The 16,318-nt window shown below is 47.1% G+C and overlaps 1 protein-coding gene across 1 annotated transcript; it reads left to right on the forward strand.

Moving 5' to 3' along the window:
- Nucleotides 1-3,345: 3,345 nt before the first annotated feature.
- LOC310755124 (cAMP-dependent protein kinase inhibitor alpha-like) lies at nucleotides 3,346-15,731 on the forward strand. The gene is made up of 3 exons (XM_083631815.1): nucleotides 3,346-3,888; nucleotides 11,614-11,765; nucleotides 13,943-15,731. Exons 2-3 carry the CDS (start codon nucleotides 11,621-11,623, stop codon nucleotides 14,023-14,025), a joined length of 228 nt encoding a protein of 75 aa, XP_083487941.1. The 5' UTR covers nucleotides 3,346-3,888; nucleotides 11,614-11,620; the 3' UTR covers nucleotides 14,026-15,731.
- Nucleotides 15,732-16,318: the final 587 nt, after the last annotated feature.

Genomic DNA, 16,318 nt, shown 5'->3' on the forward strand with positions numbered 1-16,318 from the left:
GCATCCTGGCTGGACAGCTCTTAATAGCCTTGTCCTGGAGATTGCACCTAGTCCTGCTGGACAGCTCCACTGCCTCCACCATTCTCACCCAGTTCCAGCGTTGGTGAGAATGGGGCACTCCACTTAACAGTTACTTTGTACCAGTGTAGGGTCCTGCATTCCTCAGGATTCCTTATTAGTGTTCTGCTCCAAGCAGCTAGAAGACTGAAGATCCTGGGCAAGACATGGCACAGCCAGGACTGACCATTCCACATGACGCACAAACCGAAGCTATTTTAGAATGTTGCTTCAGCAACATGTAACCTCAGGCTGAGCCTCAAATAAGGCTGCAGCTCAGTCTGGGTGATTTGCTCGACCACCTACTGGAAGAAACTCTTCTGGTTGAAAAGGCTTAGCCTGTTTCAGCAGCCATGGACTCTGGCAGTGCAAAGGAGAGCATTTAGTTAGAAAACCACAAGAGATGAACTATCTTTTTGTCCCCTTTAAGACTTTTCCTACTTTAGTACTAGGTCTTCATTTGGTTGTCTGGGGGCCATAAAGAGATACACACACAAATGCAAACAATCATCTAAGATGGATTGCATCCCAGTTTTAGGGTTTTCTCTCTCTCTTCTCATAAAACAACCCCTACAAAAACCTAAATACAACAAAATGACAATGAGGAGAGAGAAAAAGGGGGGGGCAAAGTGGGTCCTGTCTTGACTATGACAGAGTCTGGAGGAAGCAAGGTAGAGCGCCCAGCAGGGAAATGGACCAACAAGCAGAGACAGAGTAGCAACTGGTCAAGAACCAGACTCTGGAAACAAGAGTGGTCAGAGACAGCTTCAGAACCCTGGACAGGTCCCATGAAAGAAACAACTTTGTCCAACAAGAGCTGGGTTCTTGCATTCTTCCCCAGCTTGGTTACCTTTCCCAGGCTCTGCCCTATTGCTGAAGAATGCAGATACTTGAAGGGGTGGTCCTCTGGCTTGACTCTTGCCACATCTCTGCTAAGTCTTCAGTTGTGCACAGACTCAGTAGCACAGGAGGCCCTTGGGATCCTTGTGGAGGGGTCTCCAGTTCAGAAGGTCCCTAGCTGCTGGACAGGGTCTAGATTCAGATTTACACTTGCTGCCCTGGGGCCCTGAGACCTTGAGCCTTAGAGTGAAAACCAGGGCTGCCATTTGATAGACGAATGCAGCTGTAGGCGGAGGTGAAATAGGGAGCAGTTGGGTGGGCAGAGCTGCAAGCCAGCCTGCAGCCCTCAGGTGTATTGGGAGTTGATGTGCCATCAACTAGCGTGGGAGAAAGGTTCAAGTGGCTACCAGTTAGCTAAGTTCAAACTGTACTGGTGTACAAAGCCCTATACAGCTTTGGAACGGGATACCTAAAAGATGATCTCACTCATTATACACTCAACCAATCACTGTGCTCTGCTGGAAAGGGCCTCCTGCAGATACCATCTCATCAGGAGGTCCATTCCATATGATGTAGGAATCAGCACTTTCGCACAGTGGCACTTACCCCTTAGAACACCTCCCCGATACACATCAGACAGCCCTGCTCACATTGCACAGTTAAAGCAGCATCATACCAGTTTAAGTAGGCATGGCTTCTCCCAAAGACTTATAGGAGCTCTAGTTTGTTAAGCGTGCTGAGACTTGTTAGGGGACTCCCACATTCTGTTCCCACAGCTAAAATATTCAGAGTGGCATAAAAATCAATCACTCTTCCCAGGGAACTCTGCGAATTGTAGCTCTGTGGGGGGAATAGGGGCCTCCTAACAACTCTCAGCAGGGACGCAGGTGGCACTGTGGGTTAAACCACAGAGCCTAGGGCTTGCCGATCAGAAGGTCGGTGGTTCGAATCCCCACGACGGGGTGAGCTCCTGTTGCTCGGTCCCTGCTCCTGCCAACGTAGCAGTTCGAAAGCACATCAAAGTGCAAGTAGATAAATAGGTACCGCTCCGGCGGGAAGGTAAACGGTGTTTCCGTGTGCTGCTCTGGTTCACCAGAAGCGGCTTAGTCATGCTGGCCACATGACCCAGAAGCTGTACGCCGGCTCCCTCGGCCAATAAAGCAAGATGAGCACCGCAAACCCGAGTCGTCCGCGACTGGACTGAATGGTCAGGGGTCCCTTTTCCTTTTTAATGACTCTCAGCAGCCTTAACAAACTACAGCTCCCATAAGTCTTTGGGGGAAGTTGTGACTGTTAATAATATTATTATTTATACCCTGCCCATCTGGCTGGGTTTCCCCAGCCACTCTGGGCAGCTTACGGCAGATCTAAAAACATAATAACTTTGGCTGCTCCCATTGGAAGGAGCAAACATGCACAGCAGTAGATTTGCCATCCAGCTTCTCTGTGAAAATAACTGGGAAATAGTGGTGATGATGATGAAGATGGTGATGAAGATGGTGATAAAATCTCTTCATCCTTCCCTGCACTGTTGGGCATTGGACTAGATGACCCACAGGGTACTTTCCAACTCTACAAATCTTTTTTTTTTTAAAGATATTTATTGAAGTTTTACAAACATAAGTTTACAAAATGAGAAAAGGTCATATAAAAAGAAAAAATACAAAAAAGAGAACTTAGAAAAATACATGAAAAAGAAAAAAGAGGAATAAAAATACAAAATACAAAAGACAAATAGTTAACAAAGAATTAAAAACAAATCCGTTTTTTATAACTTTGAACTCATTAGCTTATTTCCTTGGCCTCCTCACACCTCCCCTTTTTGTATTCCCATTTAAATAATCAAATCAGCAAATCCTTACCCTCTTTCGTTTATCTTAACTCTGTATCTTAACATATTATAACTCTATATTTTCATCCATTTATCAATTCATTTTTGCATATTCTTATTAACTTTGTTGCTAATGCCACTTATTTTCAGTCCAACATCATTTTAACATTCATTAATTTTACAGTGTTTCTGAAGGTAGTCTTTAAATTTCTTCCAATCTTCTTCCACCAACTCTTCTCCCAGGTCTCGGATTCTGCCAGTCATTTCCGCCAATTCCATATAGTCCATCACCTTCATCTGCCACTCTTCCAGGGTGGGTAACTCTTGTGTCTTCCAATACTTTGCAATAAGTATTCTTGCTGCTGTTGTTGCAACAACTCTACAAATCTGTGATTCTGTGATTTTCTACTTCAATCCCTGAGCAACAGGTCATCAAATTTGTTACTGCTGTTGTTCTTACTAGTACTACTACCACCATTATTTGAACAAAAATCTACAGACACAGCAGCCCTCCCCAGCAGTAAAGACAGTAACAAAAGCTTAAGGGGCAACAAATCATTGCTAACAACCAACCACAAACACCATCATAGGCTGTCAAAAGCCTTGGAAAAGAGGTATGGCTGCTGCCATTGGGTTAAAAAAAACTGCCAGAGACAAGCTAATCCACATCCCTGGCAGCTCCAAAATAGCCATGTGTAGAAAGGCAGGCACCAAGTGTTGTGCCAGCTGGGAGGCAGGAAGGCAGGAAGAAGGCAGAATGGGGGGGGGGACAGAGAGAGGGGATTTATACAGGGTGTGTGGGAGAAGCAGAAGCCCTGCTTTCCCTGCTCCTAAACAGTGCAGAAGAGAAAGGAAATGGACCACTGCTAGGCCTGGTTAGCCAGGGGGGAAAGCTGAAATGTATCCAGGTCTCCCCCTTCAAAGCAGTTGGTAGATCCGGCAGGCAAATCAGGCAGCTAGCAGTCTGCTGATACCCAGAGCATCGTGAGAGCGGTTCAGCCAAGGAGAGAGAGAGAGACGGAGAGATGCTTTTGTTGGCCATGGAGACTGTCTGGGCACAGTGAAACCCCTTTCCACAGGCAGATTCTGTTCTCACCCCAATCTCACCGGAGACCACCACAGCGGCAGAACCGGCTCTCCATTTCTTAGCAGTCCATCTGGTAAGCGTGCCTGGCTGCTTTGTGCCCTTGATGTGGAGGTGGCTGGATGGTTTGTGGAGGAAAAGAGAAAAAGGGAGGGATCTGGGAAGGAATGGCGGGAGGTGTTACAGGTGGCTTACGATGGGTTCTACTATTCTGGATGTATATATGGATCAGTGCATTATTTATCCATCCAGATAGCTAGTGTATGTTCCTTGGGGGTTAAAGAAGAAGAAGAATGTGGGGGGGGAGGGGGAGAGAGAGAGAGAGAGAGAGAGAGAGAGAGAGAGAGAATTGGCTTCCATGGCCAACTATGGGTGTGCAATGCAAAGAAAATAAACTTTCTAAAAAGCAAAAAATTCTTCACTTGTCATTTTCATCTTTGAAGCCATGTGTGCATTAGCAGGGTTTTTGTGTGTGACAAATACTCCAAGTGGAATGACTGACATTCTCATTGTGGTGGTGGTGATAAAAGGAGGAGCACAGCTGAAACCTCGCCAAGCATACGAGCAGATGGCTCTTTACTATAGTTGTCGTCTATTTGCACAAGTCACATAGTGGAGTCACAGTGGTTGTGGATTGCGATATCGGCTTGGCGAGTTTGGGGTGTGTTGGTGAAGCAATCGGAGAGCCTTCCCTACATATGTATTTGGTAGAGAAACATGTCTTCCCAGGTGCTTTGATTGCGCAAAGCCTCAGAAACTGGCTTCTGAAGGTCTCCTGTGATTAGATGCTTCCTTGCAACATCAGGCTGGAAAGTTGAGGTGAGCAAAGAGAGGGGATTGTGGTATCAGAGCTGAAGATGGAATTGGGTGGCATAATTTTGACACAAAGTCCCTGCTATTTTCCAGCATTCATATAAATGGAAAAGACCATCGTCCGGTGGAAGAACATCTGCTTTGCATGCATTCGGTCCCAGGTGCAGTCACTGGCAATTCCAGGTAGGGCTGGAACCCCACCTGAAATCCTGGAGAACTGCTTCCAGTCAATGGAGGCAATGCTAAGCAATGGTCTGACTCTGTACAATGTTCCTGAACAGGCAACTGCACCAAGCAATAGCATCATCTCATTTTAATCCTATTTCACACACACTGTCTTTCTCAGTACCTCATTTAGGCTCATGTGATCCAGTACCCAGATCCACCCACTGGTTGGCATCAGAATCCCACGTTTCACAAACCCAGTTGCCCATCAGTGTCCTACATCTGCCCAAATGAAGTCCCACAAACTTTATTCTCCCTCTCTCTATCTCCAGCTTTTCAGCCTGAAATTTTCCAGAGCAAACCCTAGTTTCAACAGTGGGAACTAGCACAGGGGGGAGCCAATGTGGTTTCTATGGGCGCCCATACACCCAGAGAGGCCTTTCATGGTGCCCACAGGGCCACCTCTCCCCGCTGAAATTAGTAGCCAATAGAATAGGGAGTGGGAGCGGTGTGTGTTTGGTTGAGGTGTGTATATAGTGCACAGAAGATAGGAACATAGGGATGTGCTTTACACTGAGTCGGACCACTGGTCCATCTAACTCGGCACTCTCTATAGCAACTAACAGCGACTCTTCAGGGTTTAAGGCAGAGGTCTCTCCCAATCCTACCTGGAGATGCTGTGGATCGAACCTTATACCTTCTGCATGCAAAGCGGATGCTCTACCACTGAACCACAGCTCGCATGTTGACTATAGTTTGTCTGCTTTGCAAATTTGCCCATGGGTCCTAAAAGGATAGCAACTCCTGGTCTAGCAGCATCTCTGTGCTGCATGCTGTGAAAAGGAATTCTTCTCCTCCCGTGCTACTAATCCTCATTAAACCAAGAGAGCCAATTAAACAAGCCGCCACTGAATTTATGATCGCTCTACTTTGGAGCACAGATAAGATTTCTAGCTTCTCCTTCATGACATGTTAGCTTTCCAAATTCAGGGCGGTGAGCTACTTCCAAAAATGTAGTTCCTCAATATGTTTCTGAGGTGTATAAATCGCATAGCAGGTTGACCATCGTGTGTGTGTGTGTGTGTGCGTGTGTCCTGTTGTTTCAACAGTGGAAAATAGGTGCACTCTTGTAGCACATATATCCAGGTAAATGTTTGTGTGGGTGCACACATACATATCTTTGTATATAGATAAAAATGTAATGCGGTCATCACGCTGCAGTTTGTGCATCTGCCAAAAGGTGCCCAAACCAACTGCAACATGGTGGCAGGCAGGCATGTGAAGAAGCAGTGCAGGTGGAGAGTGGTTTGGTTAGGTGCAAAGGAAAGAGGGGGTGGCCAGGTGCAGTTGGCAAAGGAGTCAACAGGTAGGTAGGATTGGCAAGTAAAGCAAGCAGGGGGAGCAGCTGTGTGTGTGTGTGTGTGCGCGCGCACACACACACACACATGCGTGCATTCAGTCAGCATTCAGTGACCCCATTTGTGGGGTGGTGGGAGGTTTGTCCTCTTTTATTTCCTTTCTCTAAGGATTTTTTTTTTTGTCCTTCTGAAAACCTTGGGTTTTCCCCAAGCCTGTTGATATGTAATTTTGTGGGTGTGGATGGTGCTGTTTTGGCTACACAAGTCATGCTGGTTTGGGCTGATGGGAGTTTTCTAAACCATTGCAGGGGGGGGCATCAGGCTGGGGAAAGCTGGTATGTAGAATATTTGGATCTGTTTATACTTGTTCTGATAACAGCTGTAGGTCAAAACACATGCAGCAACATTTGCTGCCTGGACATGCAATTATGGGGAGAGGGAGGCCGAAAGGAAAGCACTACATTGGCAATTGTATTGCTACTGGCAAATGTAAGAGTCAGTGGGGTGTAGTGGTTGGAGCACTTGGCTAGAACCTGGGAGACCAGGGTTCAAATTCACATTCCACAATGAAGCTCACTGGGCCACTTTGGACCAGTCACAGAAGAAGAAGAAGAAGAAGAAGAAGAAGAAGAAGAAGAAGAAGAAGAAGAAGAAGAGGAGGAGGAGGAGGAGGAGGAGGAGGAGGAGGAGGAGGAGGAGGAGTAGTTTGGATTTTATATCCCGCTTTATCACTACCCGAAGGAGTCTCAAAGCGGCTAACATTTTCCTTTCCCTTCCTCCCCCACAACAAACACTCTGTGAGGTGAGTGAGGCTGAGAGACTTCAGAAAAGTGTGACTGGCCCAAGGTCACCCAGCAGCTGCATGTGGAGGAGCGGAGACGCGAACCCGGTTCACCAGATTACGAGTCTATCGCTCTTAACCACTACACCACACTGGCTCTCAGCCTAGCCTAACACAGTTGCTGGAGGTGCAGGGAGAGAAATGGGGAGGGGCAGAGACAGGCATGCCACCTTGAGCTGCCTGGAAGAAAAGTAGGCTTTGTGCCAAATTTGGTGGAAATGCACACCAAATCAGGCCAAATAATGATCACTCAGAGTTAGGTTGCTCTACCAGGAGAGATCTGGTGTTGTCAGAGAGGAAGGAGAGACATGTAGCTCCAGGGATGCAGCAAACCCCAGCAGGATTTAATCCTCCCCTCACCAACTGGTTTGGGTAGGTTTCAATCCTGCTGTTTCCAGGGTGCTGCTTCTCCAGTAGGTTCCTCAGTGGCAGGAAGAAAACCCCAGAAGGATTAAAATGCTTCTGACTACAGGAAATTCCTTCACAAGTTAGGGATGCGGGTGGCGCTGTGGTCTAAACCACTGAGACTCTTGGTTTTGACGATCGGTAGGTCAGTGGTTCGAATCTGTATGATGGGGTGAGCTCCCGTTGCTCTGTCCCATCTCCTGGCAACCTAGCAGTTTGAAAGCACACCAGTGCAAGTAGATAAATAGGTACCACTGTGGTGGGAATGTAAACGGCACTTCCATGCACTCTGGCACTCATCACAGTGTCCCGTTGCACCACAAGTGGCTTAGTCATGCTGGCCACATGACCCAGAAAGCTGTCTGTGGACAAACGCTGGCTCCCTTGGCCTGAAAGTGAGATGAGCGCCGCAACCCCATGGTCGCCTTTGCCTGGACGTAACTGTCCAGGGGTCCTTTGGCCTTTTTTTACCTTTACTCCTTCACAAGGGAAAGGCATTTGCAAAGCAGCACCCAGCAGGACTGAACCCTCCTGCTTGCAGGGTGGTTCAGGGGAAGAGAAAAACAGTGCCTCCTTCTCCCATGTCAGCAGGGGGAGGGGAGCCCCAGGCCTTGCTTTCTGTTTATAGCAGGGGTGGGGAATCTGTGGTTTTCCAGATAATGTTGGACTCCAGCTCCCATCATCCCTGACCATTGTCCATGCTGGCTGGGGCTAATGGGAGTTAGAGTCCAACAACACATGGAGGAACACAGGCTCCCACATGCCTATTTATTTATTTAGGCAATGCATGTGCAACGTAATCACAATTGTCTCTTAAGTGGTGTCCATCAAACTCAACAATACAGTAAAGATAAAATTGGTTATAATTATAAAATCATAGTTTATTCTTTTAGAAATTTGAGGCATCGGGGCTGAAACATGAAGAATTCTCAGATATAGATATAGATGCACTTTGTGTGTGTATATATATAAAATTATGGCATTCTCAACCCCAGAAAAGGCAAAATAGAGAAAAAGTAAATCTAGTAAGAATAACAATAACAGGAGCCATCCTTTGCAAACAGGCTCAGTGGGAGCATATGCTACATGGCCTTTTTAAAGCTTAAATTGGCTCTAAGAGCTGAGTCACATACGCCTGGATACCAGTGGAACTTTTGTCACCTTGATTAGTCAATATTTTGACAGTTCTCACGTTTGGCTGAGAGTTATCTCCTCCATTAGAAAGCCTTGTGTTTGAGGTGCAAATTTCAACAGTGGCAACTCATCTGTGATGGCTCATTTGCTCGCCATGAAACGTAATGAGTGTGTGTGCTGACCTTAAGAGTCAGAAAGTACATGGGATTCCTCCAGTTTTACAGAGTGCACTCCAGTTCATGAGTCCAGTAGTTTGGGGGAGAAAAGCTGAATAGTCATCTTTTTTATGGGGGGGGAGGTGTCACTGTTTCACCAGGGTGAGCATTTCCAGCCAAGAGGCTTACTAGAGAACAATGTTGTAGAGCAAGCTCATGATGTGTGGTTGCTATGGAAGATCAGAAGAGCATGCTGGGTAATTTTGGTCAGGTGGCTCCATTTATCCTGTTTTGCTGAGGCTTGGGGCCCACAAGAGAAATGGTGGTGATGGATCCCAGGTCAGCTCAAGTCAGGGGCACAGCAACAATCAGCTAATAAAGTGCTTTTCAACCAGTGTGCCATGGCACCCAGGGGTGCCTTGAATGGTGGTCAGGGGTGCCGCGGGCAACACTGGCCTCTGTCCCTCTTTCTTTCCCTCCCTCCTCTGGTGTCTTCTTGTGTCTCTGCCTCCCAAAGTCTTGCACAGCTATTTATTGCAGCATCCATAGCTATAAGCCCCACAGGTGAATAGTGCCTCTGGGAAGCACCTCTCTTTGGGGCCGGGGGCAGGCTGAGGGAACACTCCACAAGGGAGGGTGTATGAAAAGGGGTGAGGGGCTGCTAACTCTGCAGGCAAGAGGTGACATAACTGGGCTCCTGAGCCCCACAGGGGTGCAGCAGAAACTCCATGTACAGCAGAACGGCTTGGCTCCTGAACAAATCAGCTCCCGAAAGCCACAAACCCGGAAGTGGGTGTTCCAGTTTGCAAATGTTTTTCGGAAGCCGAACATCCGATGCAGCTTCTGCGACTTCCGACTGAGTGTTGGAAGCTCCTGCGGCCAATTAGAAGCCGCGCCTTGGTTTTCGAACGGTTTCAGGAGTCGAATGGACTCCCAGAACGGATTAAGTTGGAGAACCAAGGTACCACTGTAGTTAGTCAAGGGAGCCATCGGCTCAAAAAGGTTGAAAACCTCTGAGCTAATGGAACGTGCTTAGTTTTGCCATGGCCTGAGGTGCCATCTCATGCCGAAGATTGTGCTTCAACGAAGGGCTTTAACTTTGCCCATTAACTTTGGGAGGAGGGTGCCCAGTACCCACAAATATAATATTGTGGGTGCCAGGCTCCAGTGGCCTGATGACTGTGGTAACACAGATGTGAGCTTTTCCCTGATGGATCCAGTGTTGTGGAATGCCCTCCCTGCTGAAATACGAGCAGCGCCATCAGTGTTGGCATTCTGCTGGCTCCTCAAGACACACCTCTGGGCAAGCAGTCCCCTGAAGTGAACTTGTGTTTTTATTGTTTTAACTGTTTCTTAATTTTTTTAATAATTATTCTTTTTAACTTTTTGCTTATCATATATTTTATTTATTAAAGATGTTTCAATGTTGTTGTGTGTTTTTATTATGGATCAGAGTTGTGAATGGCTTAGAAACCATTTTATCTTCCGCATAGGACTTAATTGAAAATAATCCAAAAGCTCTAAGAACAATAAAATAAAATCAACATACTCTAAAACAATAAAAACCACCCACACAGACTCTCAAAACAGTTATATCATATATCAAATTGATCTTCCGTAAATGACTGGGTTACACCTCAGGGGGAAATTCCCTAAACAAAACTGTTTTCAGGCTGCACCTGAACATCATTACACTAGGCACCTGTCTGATTTCAGCTGGCAATTGATTCCAGAGAGCTGGAGCTGCAACACTAAAAGCCCAGTTTCTGGTGCAGGCTAAGCACACCTCTGGGGCATTTGTTACTCTCAGCAGTGCTCCATTTGAGGAGTGCAGCTGCTGAGAAGGGATATAGCAGGAAAGGACCTTATATGCTAAAAGCAAAACCTTGACTTGTGCCTGCTGGCATCTTGGCAGCCAGATCAGCTCCTTCAGCAGAGGCGTCACACAATATCAACGGTGTGCCTTAGTCAACAATCTGCTGCGTTCTGCAACAGCTCTTTGTTGAAGGGTTTTATGCAGACAGTAAAGGTCCAACTATTAGGGGTGCTAGCAGTTCGAAAGCACGTCAAAGTGCAAGTAGATAAATAGGTACCGCTCCGGCGGGAAGGTAAACAGCATTTCCGTGCGCTGCTCTGGTTCACCAGAAGTGGCTTAGTCATGCTGGCCACATGACCCGGAAGCTGTACGCCAGCTCCCTCGGCTAATAAAGTGAGATGAGTGCCGCAACCCCAAAGTCGGTCACAACTGGACCTAATGGTCAGGGGTCCCTTTACCTTTACCTAGCACAAGTGTGGGGAACCTTTGGCCATCCAGATGTTGCCAAACTGCAACTCCCATCATCCCTTGCCATTGGCCATGCTGGCTGGGCCTGATGGAACTTGCAGCTCAGGAACATCTGCAGGGCCAAAAGGTTCCCCTGCAGTAGGCAATTGCAACCCACATGCCGGGAAGTTAGCACTGCAGCTCTACTGCCCCAGCAAGCTAGGTAAAGATAAAGGACCCCTGGAGAGTAAGTCCAGTCAAAGGCAACTATAGGGTTGTGGCACTCATCTTGCTTTCAGACCGAGGGAGCAAGCGTTTGTCCACAGACACCTTTCCGGGTCATGTGGCCAGAATGACTAAACCGCTTCCAGAGCGCACTGAAACGCCATTTACCTTCCAGATAGACAAAGGGTCTGCCCTGGAATAAGTCAGTTCCCTGTGTTCCTCTCTGGGGGTGGCAGCTTTCAAACTCCCTGCCTTTCGGACCCAATTGGGATGAGTTTTCCCATTAACAGGAGCGGATCTCCGGAGCAATGAAATGCTGGTGGTGCCATTTAGATCTGCATAGCAGGGGATCTAGCTCACTTAAGCTTTTTCTTCTACGTATCTCGTAAGCATGCCAACAGGGGCCCTTGCCTAACTCGGAACTTCCTGTGTGTCGTTTCAGGGGAAGTATGACTGAGGTGGAGCCTGTGTTAGATTTTGCATCATCTGGGCGCACTGGTCGAAGGAACGCGTTGCCGGACATTTTGGGCTCACCGTCCGGTGTCACTCCCACTGACTTGCCTATGAAACTGGCGGAAATGTCTCTAAACTCAGGTAGATATCAGCCCTATTTTCTAACGCTTCCCATGTCAGTGGTAGCTTTGGCCAATGGATCTGGTCCTAACATCCTTCCTCTGTTATACTGGACCTGTTGGTTTGAATGGCCCTAGTACACCCGAAACCTGTTAGAATTCCTGCTCCATGATTGCAGTCATGGGATTGTTGTCTATCACATGATGGTATATGTTTTGACTCCACAGAGTGGGAAGTGACGAAGACAGAATGTTTGTGTTATTGTGTTCCGTGAAGAGGGACTATTGTCCTTTGTTCTTTCTCTTTGCTGTCTGATGCTAGAGAGAGAGGGAACCATGTTGCACTGCTCTGTGTGTGTTTATATGTAAATAAAGTAGATTAGCCAAAATGCTGAGTTGCTGAGGTCTGTTACACAAGCTGCGAAGACTCTGTGGATCCCTAAGTGTGCCGATGTCTGTTGGCATCGTTCGCTGTGATGTTCAGGCAGAAAAAAGCTTTTGAAGCTCCTGAACAATTGACCAGGAGGGAGATAACATGCCAGTCGGGCATGTGTCTCTGCCATGGTCCTACTCGAGTGTAGGATGAACTCCTGACAAAACCTACTCAGTAATGAGATTGCCGAACCTGCAACTTCTTGCATGCAAATGAAACAGCTTGTGCAAGGACATAAAAATAGCCTGCTGGATCAGGGCAGTGGCTTATCAGGTCCAGCATCCTGATCTCACAGTGCCCAACCAGATGCCTGAGGGAAACCAGTGAGCAGAACATGAGCACACGAGCCCTCTCTCCTTGCATGGTTTCCAGCAGCTGTTATTCAAAAGCATTGAGGCCTACAACTGCGGAGGCAGGGCATAAATATCATGGGTAGTAGCTATTGCTAGTCCCTTCCTTCATGAATTTGTCTAATCCTGTTTTAACACCATCCAAGTTGGTGGTCATCTGTCAAGGCTCTGTCAAGGCTTCGGGAAAGCTATTCCTCCTCCGGTTACAGCAAGAGTAGAGAAAACAAGGAGAGTCCTTTTTAATGAGTTTTATTCCATCCTAATAGGGAGAGACATGGGACGCGGGTGGCGCTGTGGGTTAAACCGCAGAGCCTAGGACTTGCCGATCAGAAGGTTGGCGGTTCGAATCCCCGTGACGGGGTGAGCTCCCATTCCTCGGTCCCTGCTCCTGCCAACCTAGCAGTTCGAAAGCACGTCAAAGTGCAAGTAGATAAATAGGTACTGCTCCGGCGGGAAGGTAAATAGCGTTTTCGTGCGCTGCTCTCGTTCGCCAGAAGCGGCTTAGTCATGCTGGCCACATGACCTGGAAGCTGTACGCCAGCTCCCTTGGCCAAGAAAGCGAGATGAGCGCCGCAACCCCAGAGTCGGCCACAACTGGACCTAATGGTCAGGGGTCCCTTTAACTTTACCTAATAGGGAGAGACAAAAGAAAGCAACAAGCCTTAACAATGGTTGCTCCAAACTGGGCTCCTCCTCCCTCCTTCCTATCAACAGCCCCTTCCCTTACAGTGGCCACTCGTGGTCAAATGCCTTTGAGTCCTTTGTTCCTTACTCCTAATGAATGTCGTGTTCTGGGAGAAATACTTTCCAGTGACAACATGTCAGCTGGCTGCCCTGCCCCAGTCCTTCCCCCCTCTCCTTCTTCTAACACTGCCCAACCCTTTTGTTCGCCTATCTCTGAGTTGGGACTTCCCTCAGACTCCTCAAACTCCTGCTGTAAATCAAAGCTACATTTCTCTTCTCCCTCAGCGTCAGAAGAAGGGGGCGGGTGATCTCCACCATTCCTCCTCTCTCTCACCTTCTTGAGTCCCATCCCTGACATCATCATTGCCTCCTGGGAGAGCAAATTCCATAGTTTGACTATGTACAGTATGAAGAAGTACTTTCGTTTATTTGTCCTAAATCTTCCAGCATCCTAAACCTAGTGTCCTAGACCTTACCATCAAGCTACAGCCTTATTCTCCACAGAGATTAATTATGTAATTAAAAATCTGTTTCCACTGCAGGAGATGGTGAGATGCATAATACAGGTTTTAGCAGGAGCCAAATTGCAGTAGAATAGAAACATCACAGGCCGAGATGAAACCTTGTTCCCTCCTTGCATCTTTCATTGAAATGCACATTTTTTCTGGCTGCTCCTTCGCTGATCTTGTCTCTTTGCTTGACCCTCTCCCCACCTCCCCTCCCCAATCCCAGACAGGTCTCAAGAAATGCAGTCGCCAGCCACAGAGGTGCCCCCACCAGTACCTCAAAGCCCAGAGCTGAAAGATACCTCTTAACCCCTCCTCGTGGAGGCATCAGAAGCCACATAGGACATGGAAGGACTTCCCGGTATCAGAAGAGGTTTGCCTGGAGTTGTGTGTGTGTTTGTGTGGGATGACCCAGCAAGGCTGTCTTACATCTCTCGGCATGGACTGACAGAGGAAGACTGGAGGGATTCCACAGCAATCTGTTTTACAAAGATGACGGCAGAACCTTGAAGGGACCATTTTCTTCTGTGGGACTTGAGGGGAGCGAAAGAAGAGGAAATGGAGGGTCTGTTGAAATGCGTAGAGAGCCTAGGAAGCTGCCTTGTATCAACACAGACTATTGGTTCTATCCAGCTCAGTATTGTCAACACTGATTGGCAGCAGCTGTCCAGGATTTTTGGATGAGCATATTTGTCAGCTGTATCTGGAGATGCTGAGGGTTAAATCTGTGACCTTTGACATGCAAAGCATGTTCTCTGACCCTGAGATAGTCCCCCCTTCCCTAACTGTACACTTGCTATCCCTTAGAGGATCCTGAAGGTTATTAAAGGATCCAAGTTGTTATTTCCTTCTTCTTCTTCAGAGAGTGCATTCTTCACTGTGATGTTTGGGGAAACGACTTATTTATTTGGGATTTGGGATTTGGTGTTGTCGTTTTTTCACCAACAGATCCAGTATTCTTTTTCACACACAAAGGGGCAAAATGTGAGATCAGCTTATCCACCATCCGGGTTGATCCCCCACCAAGAGTGCAATTATGTCCTGTATACTTAGGAAATTTCGGTGGTTTGAGGAACAAAATTGCTCCAACCTCTCAAAAAAGGAAAGAAATATAATGGCACTGCCAACCTGGTCTTCAAGAAGATGAATTTGGAATTCAAAACATTAAGATGGCAAAACGTCTTGTTGCATCTTAGTAACTACTTGGTTCACGGGCATATATGGGTTGGTGTCTGTGTAGAATTTGATGTTGAGCTCATTCTGAAAATATCAGCTTTCTTTACAGGGAAGGACTCAAGTTTCAAGTCCTCATGGTTGTGAAGCAATGCTCACGTTATAGATATGACAGAAGGGTCTCACCATCTTCCCTTAGGTGACAAACACACACACACACACACACCAGCTACTATATTTTGGAAGGTCACAGGGTGGCATTCTGCTAAAATTTGGAGGTGATTATCAGGGTGTGTGACTTCTGTTAGGTGTTCCCTCTCCCTTTTCCTCTATCCTTTGAGTGCTGGAGCAAAGACAGGCTTTAAAAATGTCCAGGCAACGCCTGAGAAACTATTACAATTGCAGGAGGGAGGGTCAGAAAGATTTCCAGTTGTATACATATTTAAAGCACAAAGTCCATATGGTCCTGATTATGATATAGCTGTCATCCCAGTAATTGGCAGCTAATTACCCTGCCTCCCATTGCATCAGAACAATGGCTTAAACACAAAGGAGTGGAAACATAGACAAAGGATAGAATGGAAATATAGAATGGAAATATAGACAAAGGCTGCCCCCCTCAAAAGACCTCTTCCTGTTCCCAAAATCCACCACATTGATGAGCTTTCATGCCCACACACCTCTATTAAGAACATTGGACTGGTTTCCTCTGGGGCAAAGATTATGCAAAAATTCAGAGATGGAACGGACATGTTGTAGAAAAGTGGGTTGCCCCAGTTTCTAGAGTTATAAAGCACTTGTGTTTAGTGAGGATCTGTTCGTGCTAATACTGCTCATTAAACTTCCACCATTCCAACAACTGTCTGGTATTACTTTCTGGTTTTAATTCCAAAATGTAGCTCAGACCAGAGGTTTTTTAGCTATTCTGCTCTGTGCGTTAGTACCCTAGGGAGGCAGGTCTACACCCAGCATCTGACAGCTCCTTGGTGGGTGACATGGTAAACGCCATAGAAGTGTCAGAGATAGACTCCAATGGCCCTGGAAAAGGATGTGGGGCTGGAGAGGGAGGCATGGCTCTCCCTTAGGATCCTCAGTATCAAGCTCTCCAACCCTCCCTCTACATCTCCAACAGACCATCTACCTGTATCATCCAGCCATGAGAGAAGCACGAACAATCAAGCATCAAAGCCTATGGCCCAAAATGAACTACAGCTTACTAGATAGAAATGCAAGAACGCCTTTGCTTTTATTTAGTTAAGAATTGGGGTACCTCAGGCCCAGGGGTCAAACTAGCCTTCCAGGCCTCTTGGGACTCTCCCTAGGCCACCTGCCCAGGCACAGCCTTTAAGGGAGGATGGAGGGTGATGTGGCCAGATTGCCAAGACAAAGCAGAGTTCCTGTGTTTCTGATATATATATAATTTTATATA

This window comes from Podarcis filfolensis (assembly GCF_964270895.1).
Source record: "Podarcis filfolensis genome assembly, contig: HAP1_SCAFFOLD_381, whole genome shotgun sequence".
NCBI classification, from domain to species: Eukaryota; Metazoa; Chordata; class Lepidosauria; order Squamata; family Lacertidae; genus Podarcis; species Podarcis filfolensis.

Coding starts and splice junctions, on each gene's coding strand:
- LOC310755124 (XM_083631815.1), top strand. CDS start 11,621: ATGACTGAGGTGGAGCCTGTGTTAGATTTTGCATCATCTGGGCGCACT. Junction 11,766..13,942: donor GGAAATGTCTCTAAACTCAG/GTAGATATCAGC, acceptor CCCCAATCCCAG/ACAGGTCTCAAGAAATGCAG.